Here is a 19,215-nt window from a genome sequence, read left to right on the forward strand (position 1 = left end):
ACAATTCAAGGCTTTGCCGACAGTCTGGACGCTGAAGATGAAAACGGGCTGTGAGTCACCTCCGGACACGTACCGAAACGGTGCATCAAAAGAAGGGGCAGATGTGTGGAATAGGTTTGAGTGACGGTGATATCGTTTTTATATATTCAAATGTCCAACAATTGCGGATGAAATGATATGCAAATTTTCTTTAAAAACATTGTTATTATGTGCATTATGACCTTTTGCTTTTTGACACTTTTAGTGAAACACCCTGTAGAAACCCGAGCCGGAGTCGGAGTCGGAGTCACCGAAAATCTGTCGACTCCGCAGCCCTGCTAGGTCTGCGGAGTCGGAGTCGGGAGTTGGAGTCGGTCGGAGTCGACAATTCTGCCCGGAGTCGGAGTCGGAGTCGGAGCTGGTTTTTGAAAGCCGGAGTCGGAGTCGGAGTCGGAGTCGCCGAAAATCCATCGACTCCGCAGCCCTGAATTGCCAAGTTTCAGCTCTCTATCGCCAGCGTGTTCGGAGCTATTGCGAAAAAACCCTATGGGGGGCGGCACCCGCCCCCCCCCCTCGGCCGGCGAGGGTTAAAGCACCCCCAGCCTCATCAAAACATTCCCAGCTGACTCAAGACCCTCAATAATCAGTATTTTCTTCTCCAGTAATCTCCAGTAATAATAATTTTCTTCTGTATTGAGCTCAGTGAATCATGCAAATACTATGCTTATACTCAATTCAGTGACTAAGGGAATACCTATACATTGAATAAATTACCACAAATTAAGATGCATGATATATGTGTTTACATTACATCTGATATTATGGTGCTTGGAACTAAGTAAGATCTCCAATCTAACATAAATGAAGGTTGGCAAACAATGTCAATGGCTGTAAAATTTATCGACATTCACAACACCATACCATACCACACTTAGTTCCTCTGTTTGGGTAAAACATACAAGCATGTATAAGCAGCCGCCAGCCTAACAATATCCAATTTTCTGTAATATTCTAAAAGTTCAGTACAACCTGGGCCAATGAATCAAGTGGGACATGATGACAGAGAGATCCCATAGCTGCCCAGTGTTCGGGCGTACTGGAAAGCCTCACGCCGGAAGGACGTGGAAGGGTGGTAAAAGTCCACCGACGGACCTTGTGCCAAAAATTGATTGCACAACCGAGGAATATGCACAGAAAGACAGTTCTTTACGGTGTTCACTCTCCCGAAGGGCACATGAAACAAGCCCGTGCGGCGGTTACGCCTCCCAGGCACATTGACCCTCGCCGGCACAGGCCAATTTGCGTCCTTCGACGGCACAAGGGGGGGGGGGGGGTGGTACGACCCCTCACGTTTGGCCCCTGATCGAGCAAGAGCTTAGAGGAAAAAACGAGCGTGTTGCCCGTCACGAGAGGAAGCCGATGCTATCCAACTTTTAGGTCCTAGATCATCGGCCGACCTTTCAGGTCAGGTCAATGACCCAAAAGCCGGGAAAATCGGGACCTGTTTGAAAGTCGTTAAGTGTGGCTGCTATGGGGTTTTCTGGGGTGCTGATCACGAATATCGTGTTAGTTTTGATCACAGATGATGTCTTTAAGCATTTAGACCAGGTCGGGTCAGGTCAGGTCAGGTCAACAGGTAGGGGTCGTGACGGGTATTCGTAGAACGCGTCAACCGCCTCTGACAGCTTCGTAGCATTTTACGAAGGCACCAAAACTACTGCGTAATGTTGAAATGGTTGATAAATTCGAGTTCAGCTAAAAAAAAACTAGCCTAGAAACTTGTAAAACTCGAAAAAGTGAACCGAGGTCACCAAAGGTCAGTGACCTGACCTGACCATCAGGTGACCTTGACATCCACCATGCATGCGAGCAACATCAGATCACATGTTTGAAGGTTTGAAACCACACACAAAAAAAATATTAACACCGTCAGCGGTGTAATTGCACACTGCACAGTACATATCTGAGCACTTGAGGAAAGTTAATTTAGTCCCTTCCCCACTTAACCCTCGCCCGCACATGGGGGGGGGGGGGGTGGTTGCCACCCCCCCAGGTAGTCTTTCTGCTCTGCACTCAACATTTTTAGAGCTAGAAGGCTGATTTTTCGTATAGCTGCTCCTCTATCCTTTCTTGATGTCCACTGAAAATTTCAAGTTTCTGTGATTTTTGGTTTCGGAGATATGACCTTGTTTTTCAGGTCATGTCATGACCCAAATGGCCAATTCTCAACATCTTTCGCTTGCCATGGGCCTTGTGAGCTTTTGACACCCTGATTTCGGCCTTTTTTGCCAGTCTTACCTCCCACCTATCATGGAACATGTTGTTCGACGATGTACAGGGGTCAAGGTCAGGGTCAAGGTCAACCTAGGTCATCTAAGATAATTGCGTTTTAGGCAAGCTGAATTTACTTTTTGTGAAGTTTTTTGACTGCATTTTTGGTAAAAGCTTCTCAGATCATGATTTCATGTAATATGGACCCAAAAACAATCGGTGCACACATCAGTATACACACAGACACACACAGACATACAAACACATATAATTGATCTTGACCTAACTTGACCTGAAATGACCTCAGCAGCAAAATTCTGGTCGGGTAGTGTGACAAAGAGGTTCTAGCTGGCTTGGCACCAGAAAACAGCATCGTCATCGGTATTTGATGAGCAGCGCACTTGATATCCAACGGTGACCCAAAACAGCAATATTTTTTAGTTTGACCTGACCTGGAAGGTCAATGACTGACCTGAGAAGGTAAAACTGGGTATCATTGGATTCGTCTCTTCCCAAAGAATCTTTTTGGTCTTTACTGCTAAGCTCTATCTCCAATAGGAACGAAATGGCGCGGGGGGGTGGCAACCACCCCCCCCCCCCATGTGCGTTCTAGGATGGGAAAATAGCATGTGCGGGCGAGGGTTAAATTACTCGCGCTTCTAAATGAACACCAGGAAGAAGGTAATAGAACACAATAGAACACTACATGTAGTAAAACACCCAACCCTCATAACAGTGTTCTATTACCTTCTTCCTGGTGTTCATTTAGGAGCGCGAGTAATTTAAGCGGGGAAGGGACTAAATTAACTTTCCTCAAGTGCTCAGATATGTAGGTACTGTGCAATTACACCGCTAACGGTGTTAATATTTTTGTGTGCACGAATAGCTTGCAAACGCGCGGCTAATGCGAGCCGACATACGCCGCGCGATTCCGGACAGGGGGGGGGGGGGTTGATGCAACCCCCCTAAGGTTTTTCGCGAATAACTCGCGTAAAAAGCGGCCGATCGCGACGATACTTTCAGTACCCTCGCATTGATCAATTTTATACCTACTCTAAAAATTTCATGACCCTGACCGAAATGACCTTTGACCGATGACCTACTTTCCAAGACCATGTTTGGCCGGAATCGCGATTCGGCGTATGTCGCCTTGCCTTAGCCGCGCTTTTGCAAGTTTTTCGTGGTTTCAAACGTTCAAACATGTGATTTGATGTTGCTCCCTAGGGTGGATGTCAAGGTCACCTGAAGATCAGGTCAGGTCATTTACCTTTGGTGACCCCGGTTCACTTTTCGAGTTTTACATGTTTCTAGGCTAGTTTTTCGAGCTGAATTCGAATTTAGCAACCATTTGAACATTTACGAAGTAGTTTTGGTGCCTTGCCTTCGTAACATGTTACGAAGCTGTCAGAGGCGGTTGACACGTACTACAAATACCCGTCACGGCCCCTACCGGTTGACCTGACCTGACCTGACCCGACCTGGTCTAAATGCTTAAAGACATCATCTGTGATCAAAACTAACACGATATTCGTGATCAGCACCCCGGAAACCCCATAGCAGCCACATTTTACGACTTTCTAATAGGTCACGATTTTCCCGACTTTTGGGTCATTGACCTGACCTGGAATGTCAACCGAAGACCTAGGACCTTAAAATTGGGTATCATCGGCTTTCTCTCGTGACGGGCAACACGCTCGTTTTTTTTCCGCGAAGCTCTAGCTCGATCAGAGGCCAAACGCGAGGGGGGTCCCCCCTCCCTTGTGCCATCGAAGGACGCAAAATGACCTGTGCCGGCGAGGTTTAAGTTCCAGGAACAAAACGCAATATTTCACGAGAACCATGTCCGGAGAGTAACCATCGAGCCTGTCCCGTCATGCGTCATGTTGGATAGCCCTCAATATAAGCTCATTCGTGCAGAGCTATGCAGACCAGGCTGCCTAAGCGCGGACCTACCAAAAGTCCGGTAGGGCCTGAATTAAAAATTTTAAACCCAGCGTGTTCTGAAATATGTTCAAAAACTTCCGTGATTATGAATGCATTGGGTGAGCCAAAATTGTTTTACAGTGGCGCTATTAAAACAAGCTCTCGAATCGATTTAACATCATTTCTTGCATGATGCCTGATACAGTAAAAAAGAACAGCTGAAAAAAGACCTACGAAAAATATGGCATGCCTTTCTGAAAGCTATTGAGCACCCCCAATGATTTTTGGAAAACTACACCCATGGTCATGCCGCTTCAACACTTTTGACCGTATTGTCTAACGATGGCACTCATATTGCGCAAACCAGGTATCGGCCGCCGCCTATGCTTGAGAATAGGGACGGTTAGAATATGATTTACCTTTATCAGTATGGCCGCAGCCAGTGCAGCGTAACCGGGGGGGGGGGGGGGGCACAAGGGGCGCGTGCCGCCTCATTAGATGCATGGTGCCCTATGGGCCCGAGAGGCCCTGCAGTGCCAATTGGCCGCTCAGGGTCCAAGCATGCCTTATTTCGACTGAGATAAGACCCGCAGGACTCGTGAGAGCACCTCACGGAGTCACGGCCTCCTGAGTCGCCACACATCACACATCTCCATAAGGGCCCCACTCCGGCTTCTGAGGGCCCTGTGCTGACCTCTGAGTGACCTTGCTGACCCATTAAGCGTCAGCTCAGCTTTAATTAGGGTCCTGACCCATACCCGCATGGAACGGCTCCACACCAGTGCCTCTGAGGGCCCATAACGGCGCCTGTGAGGGTCTCACACTGGCGCGTGTGAGGGCCCAACACCGCCAATCTGAGGGACTAACACCAATATTTCTTAAGGCCCTACATCGCGGCGGCCGCTCTGAGGGCCCCACACTGGCGCCTCTGAAGGTCTTACACAGGCGCATCTGACGGCTACCTACCTGCAACTCTGTGGGCCCCACACTGGTGACTCTGAGGGCTCCCAGTGACGCCTGAGAGTACCACGCCGGTCTCCTGGATCCCACAGGGCTCCTGAAGGCCTCTGCTGGCCCTTGCTGGTCTCTTGAAGACCCCTTGCCCCCATGCATGTGTCTCTGAGGAGTGAGGACTCCCACAACGATGCCTTTGAAAGTCTTCACCGGCGACTGAGAGGGCACCACACAGACACGCCTGAGGGCCCTACACCGCCACCTCTGACACACCAGTGTCTCCTGAGGTCCCACATAGGCGAGTCTGAGGGTCCCACACTGGCGCCTCTGGGGCCCCACACCAATGCCTCTGGCAGTCAGCCACCGGTAACTCTGTATGTCCTACACCGGTGACTCTGAGGGCCCCACCGGCGTCTGAGAGTACCATGTGCCGATCTCTAAGGACTCCACAGGGCTCCTGAAGATACTGCCGGCCCTCACTTGCCGGCCTGTGAAGGCCCATTGTTGGCATCATACGGCCCGTTACCGGCCTCTGAGGGCCCTTTGTCGGTCTCTGAGAGGGCCTACTGGGTTATTAAGCATTCGCATTTCGCACCAACCACTCCAAGGGCCCCACACACAGCCATCTGTGAATGGTGTGGGCTTAGCGCCATACCAGTGTCTGAGGCACCACAACGGCGTCCATGTGAGGGCCTCACACCAGCACCTTAGAGGGCCCACACCGGCTCCTTTGTGGTTCCTACACCAGTGCCTCTGAGGGCCCCACACCACTGCCTCTGGGGAACCCACATCGATACCTTTGATGGTCCCACGCCAGTACCTCTTAAAGGGACTATCCCACCTTCTAAAATGTTGTTAAAACCAGTTAAATTGTGCCCGACTTTATAGATTGGATGACCAGGAACACGGTTCTGGCATTTATTTTTCATTAAACATCTTAGGCTTCCCATATTACAAACACAAACTTTCAAATATGTGACGTCACAGCCCAAAATTACCTCCTTCCCCAGGCCACATTACTGTCATAAAGCTGATTCTTTTTACTCTGTAGGCACCACAACAAAGTTCAGACTAAGTTTTAAGCGATTTTTCAACGAACAAACCCATTTAAATCAGAATGACTAAACGAGGTGACGTCACACTAACGGTCGCTCCATGTTGAAGATAGGGCCTTGTACAAGGCCCATTTTCAAATGAAGGGAACGAATTTCTTCAACACCAAGAGGCCGCGGGGTTGCAACCTAGATAGATAGTGGTTTCTGAACCTCGCCGCAAACTTGGCTATCTCAACTCAAACCCCATGTTAAAGGTGGGATAGTCCCTTTAAGGTTCCACACCGGCGACCCTGGGTCGGCTCTTTACCTACACCAGTCATTCTGAGGGCCCCACCGGCCCCACCAATTTTCGTTAATTTCTGGCGCTGCCCGGGTGTTTGTCCCAAAAGCCTCCTCCTCCTGGATCTGCCAATGGGGGTCAGGTGTCCTACCATTTCTGTTTTTTTTTTTAAGAAAAAAAAATTCGTGTCAGGGCTATGACGAAAAATAAGTGGCCTAAATCCGATGAGAAAACAGGATTTGGGGGTACCTTAGGTTTGGCTCCGTGACCTGGTATGCCCCCCCCCGCGCTGACACCCTGGATCCGCCAGTGTCTGCTGTGCATGGTTCCCGGCGCTGTGTCATGTGTAATCATGTAATGTGTAAGACTTGGACGGCCCGTTGTGCCCACCCCAATCACCATGCGCCTCTGTGGTGTTGTTTTTTCTTCCACCGACACGCCTCCTCTGGGCGTGTCGGGTTCAAAGGGCGCACGCTGCTGTCTGTATATAAGGCCATGTTCCCATCGGTCGGCACTCTCAGTCGCCACCATGAAGCTGCTGCTGATCGCCTGCGTGTGCGCCCTGGCCGCGGCCGAGCAGCCGCAGCAGACCGTTCCGACGGCCGCTCAGCTGACGGTCGGCCTGACGCACCTGTACCGGCGCTTCCTGCACGCCGTCGCCCCCCGGCAGCTCGAGCTGCAGGATGCGCTCGACATCCAGTGGCGCAACGGCATGATGGCCGGCCCGCCGTTCCGCTCCCCGGTGAGTGAGCGGCCGACGTCGCCGGACAGGCGGCGGAAGCAGATGCAGTGAACCGAGCGGCATGTAGCTCATTCGAATTGACTTTTTGTGATATAGCATAACGTAAACGGGCTGCAATAGCACCCATACCTATTTTCAGTAAATTACAAACAATCCCTGACAGAGCTGCATTCATTATCGTCGTAGAGGTTCCTTAGCTTCCTTAGAAACAAAGCATGTAGAAATGGCTATCAGCCAAGGTCTAAGACATCTCATGACGGATACCTGACACATGTTTCCCATGACTTTGTTGGCGTACTTTCTAACCCTTTACGATCCGTTGTGCGACAGGTCCAGGCAACCTTCGGCGGTGTTGAGGCGCCGACCTTCTCCTTCGTGAACAGCATGATCACTCCCGGCCAGAAGGGCTTCTTCGGCAAGTGGAGCAAGCACGACACCTCGGATCTGCTCATGACCTACAACCGCGGCAGCCTGACCAAGGTGAGAAGCGTGGTCAGTGTCTCCTGGGCGCCATGGATACAACGAAACCCACTTACTGTCTTTTATACAAAGGATATGCAGATGTCCCCCGATAATATCCTATCTAAATCGTGATGGAAAGGACGTCTGAGCCTCCGTTGATGGGTCTTGTAAATTTCAATACCACTAAACAGTGAGACCGCCTACTAATCCACAGATGTTGGCCACATTTGTGTGTGACACCGTTTCTGTGTGTGGTTTCAGATCCACATGCTGACCGACGGCGGCATCCACAAGGAGGTGGTGCTTGGCAACCCTCTGCACAAGCACGGCGCCAAGTTTGCCGTCATGATCCCCAAGGGCACCTACTGCATCTTCGAGTCGCTCTCTGAGGACGACGCCGCCTTCGTCACATACGTCGCTATCCCCGGTAGGCAGAATGCATCGACACAATCCCACCTGAGGGCGAGGCTCTTTGAGCTTCTGTGGTACTGAACAAACCGTTTTCGAGATCACATTTTCACAGTTGATGTGCAACCGGTCCATATTTTGTGCATCGTAATGCTCGAGTTGATTCACTGTGCGTAGACCTACCGGACTCGGTATGGGTGGCTATTACATTTTGTAATTGTTTTGTGGTCATTTTGCGAAGCTGATTTGTCTAAGCGATTTGGCTGTCGTGGTGGTTGGGTCTGGTGATGCTCTTTTGCCCAGGTTCTGACCCATTCGCCCTCACCCTTCGACAGCCTGGAACCCGGCCAACTCGCACAACTACTCCCAGAAGGAGATGGAGGCCAAGTTCCCCGACTTCAGCAACATGTTCCACGAGCTCTCCAAGCCCGGCGTGCACGAGCACGAGCACGGCGACGAGGATTACGATCACGAGCACGACGAGCACGACCACGACGACCACGACGAGCACGACCACGGCCCCCAGCGCCGCCGCCTCCGCCGCTTCCGCGGCCGTGGCCGCCGCTTCGGCGGACGCCACTAAATCCCTGCTGACGAGACTCTGAGGCAGCACGGTCATCGACCGACGCAGGGCACTGGCGGACGGAACGAAGCCATGCTCAAAGCAAGTCACTTTGAAGTTGTTTTACAATATGACGCGATGTACATCCCATCATCGTTCCTTGTGCAATACAATAATTGTTTGACCACGAACTGTGTTTGACCTGCCTTTGTTTTCAACGACGCAAAGCTTAGAAAATTACTTTGAATTATTCTGCCTTCCTTGAACTTTCAACCGATAGCATAGGAAAGTACCTACTAGTAAGAAAAAGCACGGAGAAACTAAATAGCAAAAATAGCTTAAGATATAACAAGGAATCATTATAGAATATTTAAGACGGCTTCGGAGTCGTAATGACGCTGTTCCAACTACGCCTTCGACTTGAGCTTTTTTTGATCGGTTTCTTCTTCGACTCTGACTTCGATTCCGGATCAAAGCACTGCCATGGCCCATGGGATGCCATGGGATGCCGTGCCATCCTAACCCACACCGGTACGGAGGGGTTGATGCAACCCTCCTGAAATCGTCTGATATTATGGGAAGCCGGGAACTCGTAGCACTTACGGACCCGTCTTACTGCCTTGTAGGCATTCCCATTTCGACGATACCAACAATAGCTATAGTTAAGTAAGGCATCAGTAATATGGGAATTCTAACATTAAGACGAACAACGCTCTTTATCTATCTTTAATTAAGCTTCTTACCTGCAGTGAGCCGCAAGTGTTCAGGTAATGGGCAAGGGTTTTTAGTGATCCAAAATACAAACTTATGACAATTGCTTCTATCTTATGTGTGGAGCAACGCAAGAGTTTTTATATTGTGAGATCCGGGCGCATGATAACGTCGCTTTTCAGCTATTCTTGGCCTTGTCGAAGTGCAAATACCTATCGCGTAGTGAGCCGTGGGCTGTATGTATGTACTTACTCTTCAGCAATCAAAAGGACCATAAACGTCCGACGGTATTCTGTTGAAAGCAGATGCTCTACAGCCAAGCGCTGATGCATGCATTCATCGAGGAAACGAAGCTACGGAGCGAACAGCTTATGTAAGCAGCAACCTAAGTAGCGCAAACTAAACAGTGTGCCTGTAGTTACATCACGGTTATGTAACTGGAATGGCTGGTTACATTCAGACGCTTCTCGGCCTTCTTTCTTTGGTTTCATGTTTAGAGTAGTTATCAGGCTGCGCATAAATCAAAGTACCTATCAGCAATTTGCAATAGCAAAAACAAATGGCCTCGCTCGCTGTTTATCTGCGCTTGCAGCTGTCCTCGTTTGCTATACACCCTCTGCCGTCCTGCTGCGACCATAGGTCACGGCGAAGTGGGTATATAACGCGGGGGACGCCGCCGGTCGTCAGTCGCTGCCTCCGCTCCCAGTCATGAAGTTGGTCGTGCTGTTGGTCGCGCTGTCACTGGTCTCGGCCGAGCAGAAGGCGGCCACGCCTTTGCAGATTTCCGTGGCGCTGGGCCACCTGTACCGGCGCTTCCTGCACGCCGTCAGCCCCCGGCAGCTGGAGCTGCAGGATGCGCTCGACATGCACTACAGCGACGGCATGATGGCCGGTCCGCCGCACCAGGCGTCGGTAGGTAGCGCCGAGCGCAGCAGTACTTTCAGCAAAAACAATGTGCGGGTGGACAATGATCATGTTTCCGCTTATTTGGAGCTGTTTTGCATTGCAACGCCATGCATCTGGATAATTATATGTAGAGGATTTTTTCCGTTTTCATCCTTGGAAATTCTCCTTATAATATTACATCTGCTGGTAAATTTAGCGATGAAGTGAACAAACGCAAAAGCCAGCGGGACATTGAGTACAACAGAGGTGAGAGGACATCCAATATCCTCTATGATTAAAGAAAAGTAACAGGACACACAATATCCTCTAATTGTTGAGATAGGCGTAGGCCTATGTGTTGTCCAATCCTTATCTGTGTGACACAAACTGTTTGTCCGTTCTCAGGTGCAGGGAACGTTTGAGGGCCAGGAGCGGCCCGTCTACTCGTACATCACTAGCCTGGCCAACCCCGGTCAGAAGGGGGTCGCTGATGACGGACCCTGGGTGAAGCAGGACGCCTGTGACATCGTCATCGCCTACCACTACGGCGGCCCCATGAAGGTAGGTACGGGGGACGTCGCTTGGACTCCACGGCGCGCCACGTGCTGTGCGTCGGCTGGGTGGATTTTATTGGCTGGATTGTATTGTACTCGTACGGCTTGATAGGTCTCACTTTGATTTTTACTTAGTTATGTGTATTTCTTTCTCCATAATTTGTTGTGAAAATGCTTATTAATTCATTTTCAGAGCCACATCGAAGGCGTTTACAAATTCCACCACTTTGTGCGAAGTTTGTAAGATTAGAAATTTGGCTCGATTGTAACCATAACTGCTTAATGAAGCGATCACTCATCGCGCTGACGATATGCAGTATACAATACAGATACAGATAATATATTCATGACAAATCCATGGTGCATGGTTTTTCATTGGCACACGTCAAACATTTACAACACAAGTAAAAGACCAGGCATAAAAAGCAGCACTCAACCACTCGACCTGAGCTAACCATGCGCCTCACACTGTTCTTTCAATAGATGCTTTTTGAGCTGGCGCCGAAAGTTTCGCACGGTGACGTCAAACGGCAGAGAGTCGTACTCACGCACTGCGCTATAACAGAGCCGCCGGCGACCGGCTTCCGTGCGGATTCTCGGCAGCGCGTGGTCGGCAGCTCTGCGCGTCTCGTACGAGTGACGCAGGGTGTCACCGATGGTTTGTGCGATCGCTTCCGGCTTTCCAGTCGTAGTGACCCTGTGCACCAAACTGATGCGATGGTACTTAGCAAGGTTAGGGGCATTCAACCACTCCAAGTCGCACAGAACGTCACTGATGTGGTCGTATTTACGACGGCCGCTAATAACTCAAGCACCGAAGTTCAGCAGTTTCTGCACACGATGAATCTGAGTAGCGGTGCACGTACCGTATAGCGAGAAGCAATATCTGATAACGGAGTTCACGAGCGCTTCTACTACCACAGGCAGAGAGGCCTTCGGTATAACGTGCTTGGCGTGCATCAGACCGATTAGGACACCAGTACACTTAGCTGTCACATAATCGATGTGCGACCTGAAGCTGAGATGATTGTCCATGACTACTCCGAGATTTTTGACAACTCTAGAGTCCGGAATAACAGCACCCATGGCAGTCAGTGTGACAGGCGGCAGTCCTCGCAGCATAGCGGGGGTTCCTAGTACAAGGACCTGCGTCTTAGCGGTGTTTAGCTTCATAGTGTTTGCGCAGAACCACTGGAAGAGACACTCTAGCGCCTGCTCCATGCGTTGGATGACCTGTGCCAAGTCACGCTTTTTACCGCTCACAAGAAGTTGAGTATCGTCTGCAAATTGCACGATTGTGACACCGTCAGGCAGGTACAGACACATTTCGTTTGCAAACACCGAATACAACATACAACTTAACGATCCGCCTTGGAACACGCCAATTGTGTTTGACTTGACACTCGACCGCACGTATCCACCGTCACCACTGGCCATCTGCACCTGCTGAGTGTGTCCGCTTAGGTAGTTGCCGAACCACTCGGTATCTACCCCATACAGTGCGAGCTTATCCAGCAGTCTCCCGTGCGGCACAACGTCAAAACATTTGGAGAGGTCCAACAGCACCAGGATCGACACCTCTCCAGCGTCCATCGCCTCCAGCGCACGGTCGGTGATGACGCTGAGTGCCGTCTCGGTGCTGCGGCCGCTGCGGTAGCCATGTTGGGTGGTTGACAGGAGCTGGTTGGCCTCCAAGTACTGCACCAGCTGGCGCTGGACGACCCGCTCAACAACCTTCATTATCGCCGGCAGGATGGAGATCGGGCGAGTGTTTGTTACAATGTCCTTGAGGATCGTATTCTTGACTTGCGGTTCTTAGGTGGAGCACCTCGATTACATTTATGGCGCCGCTTTCGACCTAACTGAATGGGTGTTATTGTTTTTTTTTCTTGGCAGGTCCACATGATCACCTCTGCTGGACTTCACAAGGAGGTCATCATCGGCAACCCTCTGCACGAGAAGAAGGCCAAGGTGGTCGCTGTCGTACCCAAGAAGGCGTACTTCAACGTGGAATCGCTTTCGGAAGAGAAGGCAAACTTCCATTCCTACATCTCAGTGCCAGGTCAGCTTGCGGTGATTGGTGTTCAATGCCTGTTGCCATCAAAAGTATGATACGCTGTGGTCGTTTCATTGTTGTGCATGCGTTACTCCGATATGATTATATGCATTATTCTGCGGAGCGTTATGTTTAAGACGCTGAATGTAACGCGGTTTGTCTGTGGTCTTTCAACAGCTTGGGACCAGGCCGCCTCCACGCACTTCTCCAACCAGGACATGAAGACCAAGTTCCCGCAGCTGGGACAAATGTTCGACGACCTGGAGAAGCCTGGAGTGCATCATGAGCACGGTCATGACGAACACCAAGGGGACAGCGACCATGACGAGCACGCCCACCACGACGGCCATGGACGCCGCAGCCATCATCGGCACTAACTGCTCTGCTGCGGGAGCTCCGCGCAGTGGGGAAGCCGGTGTGACTTTCTTTTAAATTTTGTTTCCCCGCTAACACAAGGCTATAAACTGTGGGGGGGGGGCCTCCAGACTTGATGCTGGAACTTACTGGAGTGCCATGCTTGGGTGCAAACTATGCACATTGTAATAGCATTCAAGATAATTCGAACGTTATGTCATAACTGTTGACCACATTTCGCACAAAATATATAACGATTGTTCTTCGTTTGTTTTGCTTTTAATTGGACTGAGTTATAGTGACTGAGGGTAATGGATTTAGTCCTACAAAGTCATTTGTTGAATGACTTCCGTTTAACACTTTCTTATTTTCACTACTCGTATGAGTCGTATGTGGGGATACTACATCGGTTCAGTCTCTTTCTCTGTATTGTCTGTGACTCTGTACCGTCTCTTAACCCGCGCCCCGTAGGGCTATCGGCGGACCCTACCACTCGTAGGGGGGGGGGGGGGGGGGGCGTTTCGGCCCCCCCCTAAGATCTCGGAAATTTACCGGCCGATTTTCAAAATTCAAACGGCGTTCGATAGCCCCACCCGGTAACTACCTTTTGACCAAATTTCATTGACCTAGGTCAAACCGATGACGTCACAGGTCAGGTCAAAGGTCGGATTTTCACCGTTCACAGGCATTTCAAGATATGTGTTGTGAAATCGAGTAAAATGGTAATTTATTGAAAACCATCGATGCTACATTGTTCGTCAAACACATACTTTGCTATGTGAGGTCACTGACACCAGGTCAGGTCACAGCGAGGTCAGGTCACCGGGGTCACAATATGAAAGTGTCGTGTGATACATGTTTTATGGTCCATTTTACATGAAAAATGCGATTATGTGGGTTAGGCAGCCTTTGGGGCCAGCCTAGGTCACGTTTTGGTGAAAGTCAGGTCAAGGTCAGGTCAAATTAGGTCAAACTCCAAAGTTGATATTTTTGCATAAAATGGGTATCGATTCGATGCAGCTCGTCACGGGGAGTCTAATGGTGGTCTTCGTTTTGCTCTACGATGTCTAGAATTGCCAAAAATTGGGATTGAAAATTTGACGTCATCATTTCTGAACAGTTTTTTTCGCTATAACTTGGCCAAAAAACGAGGTATCGATCTGAAATTTGGTATGTAGGTAGAACATGGTAGGTACTATCACATGTATTTCGTTTTTTCGAAACTCAAAAAACTTTTTGGATTTTTGGGCTAATATATCCGAAAAATGCTTTTTTGATTTTTTGGGGTCAAATCTCTAAAATTTCAAAAATCAGAGATAGCAGTTTTGTAGCCCTGTCAATTCTACACCTTTTATGTTTGATCATTTTTCTGTATCTTCAAATCTGTAGGCCTGACAGGTCTTCTCCCGAAGGCCTTTTTTCGGTCGAAAATGGCAGAACATGACGTCATTCTGACGTCATTTGTGGCCAACCTATCATAGCTTTTGGAATAAGTTTTGGTCACAATGTGTAAAATTGATGCCCAGAGGGTTCCTGAAAGTTTGGTGGCGATATCTCCAGCCGTTTAGGAGATATCGACGGAAAAGGACAGTGGGGCGTTTCGCCCCCCCCCCTACGGGGCGCGGGTTAAAGGTAGTGTGCCACCTTTGAAAGATTTCCCATTTTATTTTTCCTAGGATAAGAAGGTTCTGTTTTTACATAATATCGCAAAAAAAATCAAAAATGGGCCTGGAATAGTGCCTTTTTCGCCAAAAAGTTTATCGGTTTTTCGATATGTATAACAACTGTAGTGGGCTGACCTGCAAACAGACGTCAGCAACAATCGCGAATGCGGCGCACATGTGACAATAAGCAAAGGTCATTATAGAGTTACGACGTACGGGAATGAGTTATCAGCTGTCTAGTGTCTAATCGTAGACAACACAATATCGAGCCTTAAACTGTTATCGGGGTTACATGAGCACAGTAAATACGTATTTAGCCGCTAATTCGAATTAGGAACGCATTACCGACTCATGTAGCCACCTGCTAGTACGAATCGGCGATCCGATCCGCGGTTACATGAGCAAAGCAAATACGTATCACGATCGGATTCACCGCTAATGCGAATCAGGAGCGTACTACCGACTCATGTATCCACCTGCTAATACGAATCGGCGGTCCGAACAAAATCCGCTGAGAAAAAGGCTTAGAAGCGAATAGGACCAAGATACGTATTACAGGAACTATTTGTTTGCAAAAAGAAACATTAAAATGCAAAATAATAGGTATTTTTTTCAATTTCTTCTTTTGAAATAATATTTAAAAAAATATGTCGGTATTTTGTCAAGTTTTCAACAATAAATATAGTGAAAACCAAATAGTAAATATCCACATAATTTCAGTTGAAACATTTTTCCGACAGCACTACAGACGAATCAAGAGAGGCAATTGCCCAATTAGTCAAAGCAAGACAACTTTATGTTCAACTTTTTTTTGTTAAGTTAATTGAGAATGTTTTGAGCAGATTAAATGCAAAAAAGACATAAGATAATAAATTTTTAATTTAGTCACCTCTATTGCTACGGAAGTGCGCCACATTTGTATGCTATTCCGTTTGTAATGCGCATCGGGCCGAGAGCCAAACTAGATCCGTTTGACGTCACTGATACGAATTTGCTCATGTAGTCGGTGCACTGAATGCGTTCTTGGGGAGCTGATGCGAATTAGCGATAGTGCGTATTTGGAACGGATCGCTCATGTAACCGAAACGTCCGAGGCACACGATTCGGGCCGTATTTCACAAGAACTATTCTTTGCTGACTGGAAGCGTCAAAATGCAAAATACTAAGCATTTTTTTATTGGCTGCCTCGTAGAAAATAACAAAAAAATGTTGGTATTTTGGTTTAGTCTTTGCATGTAAAATAAAATGAATGAAATATTTTGATAGATAATTTTTTTCTGACCACCCTGCTGTCGCTGCATGGCGAATCAGTGCCCACTGACTTAAAACAAGAAAACTTTGTTTTCATTTTTTGATTTCATGTTAATTTTAAATGTTTTTGAGCCTATCAAATGATATAATTATTTAAAATTTAGCTCAGTCGCCCCGGTAAATGCCGCAACTGCGCCATGACTGTACGCTAATCCTATTCCGTTTGTGATGCGAATTACCGGCCGTCGAGGAGTCAGCCCGGGTGAGCCAAACAAGATCCGTTTGACGTAGATAAAACGAATTAGTCTCATGTAACCGGTGCCGTAGATCCGTTTGTGGGGAGCTGATGCGCATTAGCGTAGTGCGTATTTGGAACGGATCGCTCATGTAACCCCGGTATGTAAGCCTGTATTGGTATTGTTTCTTTTATTTGGCTGTCGAACATTATTTATGGTTTGAAATATGATTTTATGTAAAATAATTGATATGAAAAAGCCGTCTCTTAAGTTATGACCCCATTTCACCACACGCAAGTGGCAGAAATGACAATGATCAGCTGACGCATTTTTATTGGCCGAAGTCAGAGCGCGCGGCCTGACGCACCACCACCGCACCACAAAGTATGAGCAGAAGCCGCGCCCAAAGCCAGGGCCCCGGTAACGTGAGGTAGCCGACTCGGGGCAGCGTGCGCTGACCCAAGCCGGGGCCGCAGCTTTGGGCGCGGTCTACCGCATCCCCGCGGGCAGCCGCGGGCTATCACATGACACCGGGAGGACGCGCGGCCCCGGCTTGGGTCAGCGCACGCTGCCCCGACTCGGCTACCTCACGTTACCGGGGCCCTGGCTTTGGGCGCTGTCTACCGCACCACCTAACAGGCGTGTTCGAAACCGCAGGAGATGATGATGAACGGGTTTATCGAAACTTGATTGGATGAGCATATCGGTAATAGCGATTTCAGTGTGTGCATTTATTGTTCATAGTGGTGTGAAATGTGGTTGGGGTACGACCGACAACCCGTCGGGGCGAATTTCGCACTGGGGTACTCAAAATTTGAAGAATTTAAGACGTTTCCATGAGTTTTGAAGGTATGGATAAGTTCTAAAAATCCGGTTCTCCTTATCTGGGCCATTAACTCCATACGGTCCAGGAAAGCTGGCACACTACCTTTAACCCTCGCCGGCCGAGGGGGAGGGGCGGTTGCCGCCCCCCATATGTTTTTTTTTGCAATAGCTCCGAACACGCTGGCGATAGAGAGCTGAAACTTGGCATAACTGACCTGTGATTCAAGCCGGATCTTTTGACACCAACCGCATTTTTGGGTCAGGTCAGGTCACTGACCTATGACGTTATAAGTGAACCTCTGCACGGTCTTCAGATGTCGCAACTTCGCAACGCCCTCACTGCCAGAGGAGATGTCACAGGGAAATGAAACTTGCAGGATCTAGTATCCATTATGAGTCTCACAACTTGTATATCTCGGATTTTTCCTAAAGGTCATATGAGGTCAGGTCATTTTCGTGACCTCACCATTATAAGTCAATGGGGAAAAATGAAAACTGCTATTCTGGCGCCGGGAACGATCTCCAACTATCTCAAGCACACAGAATCGTGATTTGATGCACTCCTTGCAAGGTTAGATGCGTCACTTTTGCAATGTTGACCTTGCGTGACGTCATTTATGATGTCATCAAGGTCATATTAGTTTTTCGTCAATACCTCCCGATCAAATCGAGCTAGCGAGTCATGAAAGCCACCAATGGACTCAGGAAGACCTGCCGAATCGAATGATATGCGACATGACGTCTTTCGGCCAACGTCGTGACCTGGGGGTGCTGACCTGACCGTGACCTAAGGTCAACACCCTAAGTTGACCTGACCCAAACAAAAAGTATATCATTCGACGCGCCTGAGCGAGGATAACAAGATGCTGCCAAAATGGCGGCTCTGCGGCCGTTTTTTTGCAAAGTTATTCACCAAAAACTGAGCCGTAACCTGGGGCACTTGACCTGCCCTCAGAGGTCACCGGTTGACCTAGGACCTTAAAATCGGGTACCTACCAATATCTACGTCTCGTAACGGCGCACACGTCTGTTTTTTCCGCGACGCGCTAGCTCCACCAGGGGCGAAACGGCGAGGGGAGAGGTCGTACTCAGTTCGTACCCCCTCCCCTCGGCCGGCGCGTATGTAGAAAACCAATAGGTCTGGCGAGAGTTAACCCGCGCCCCACTGGAGTCCGTGAAAACGCGCCCTACTGGGGGAGGGGGGCTACTCATAGCCCCCCTCTTAACTCCGAAACTACTGGGCCGATCGTCAAAATTCAAACGGCATCTGATAGCCCCGGAGAAACTGCCAAGCGAAACGTAATTTCATTGACCTCGAGGTCACCGATGACGTCACAGGTCAGGTCAAAGTAAAAACTATCGATGTTTGGCTTGTTCACCTTTTGGGCTCTGGCTGCCGTCTTACAAGTCAGATCAGACTGATTTTTGGTTTACACACTCGTGAACAGATGCTTCAGATACCCTGAGGGTACCAAACTTGTACTTTGATTTTCAGGTCAGGTTCAGGTTATCACAGGTCATGGAAATCTGATATCATAAGTCGGTCACGTGACACATGTTTTATGGTCCATTTAGGCCATAGATATCGAATTCGATATCATTTATGTCATTCAAAGTCATTTTGAGTTGAATTTAGCTTCGGTCAGGCCACTTCCAGGTCATAAAAGGTCAAATCTTTAAGTTGACATTTTTCAACAAAAAAAAAAAACATGTCTATCGTATGCAGTTTGAGCTCAGGAACACGATGGTGCTATTTATATCGGTGTATGATGTCAAATTCGTACTGAAAAATTGATTTCATTTTTTTTTAAATTGGTATAATGCGTAGTTACTTGGCCATCTTTGAATATACGTGACTAAAATTTGCTAGAGTAAGTAATAAGCATGTGTTCGATCATGGTATATTTTGCTTGCTTTTTCGACAAGCCAAAAAAATGAGAGGTAAAAAAAACAAATTTTGAATTTTAATATAGGTATATAATCTTCAGAATTTTCTAAATTATGAAAATCCAAGACCATTTTGATAGCGCAGTCCATACTGAG

The 19,215-nt window shown here is 48.5% G+C and overlaps 2 protein-coding genes across 2 annotated transcripts; both read left to right on the forward strand.

The window, feature by feature from the left end:
- Nucleotides 1–6,962: 6,962 nt before the first annotated feature.
- LOC122375748 lies at nucleotides 6,963–8,827 on the forward strand. The gene is made up of 4 exons (XM_043355242.1): nucleotides 6,963–7,204; nucleotides 7,535–7,684; nucleotides 7,928–8,093; nucleotides 8,410–8,827. Exons 1-4 carry the CDS (start codon nucleotides 6,992–6,994, stop codon nucleotides 8,655–8,657), a joined length of 777 nt encoding a protein of 258 aa, XP_043211177.1. The 5' UTR covers nucleotides 6,963–6,991; the 3' UTR covers nucleotides 8,658–8,827.
- A 762-nt stretch (nucleotides 8,828–9,589) lies between these two features.
- Nucleotides 9,590–13,459, forward strand: LOC122375745. Its single transcript, XM_043355239.1, has 4 exons — nucleotides 9,590–10,259; nucleotides 10,638–10,793; nucleotides 12,683–12,848; nucleotides 13,020–13,459. Exons 1-4 carry the CDS (start codon nucleotides 10,056–10,058, stop codon nucleotides 13,217–13,219), a joined length of 726 nt encoding a protein of 241 aa, XP_043211174.1. The 5' UTR covers nucleotides 9,590–10,055; the 3' UTR covers nucleotides 13,220–13,459.
- Nucleotides 13,460–19,215: the final 5,756 nt, after the last annotated feature.

Source organism: Amphibalanus amphitrite, unplaced genomic scaffold, assembly GCF_019059575.1.
Source record: "Amphibalanus amphitrite isolate SeventyFive unplaced genomic scaffold, NRLGWU_Aamphi_draft 001909F_arrow, whole genome shotgun sequence".
Taxonomy (NCBI): domain Eukaryota; kingdom Metazoa; phylum Arthropoda; class Thecostraca; order Balanomorpha; family Balanidae; genus Amphibalanus; species Amphibalanus amphitrite.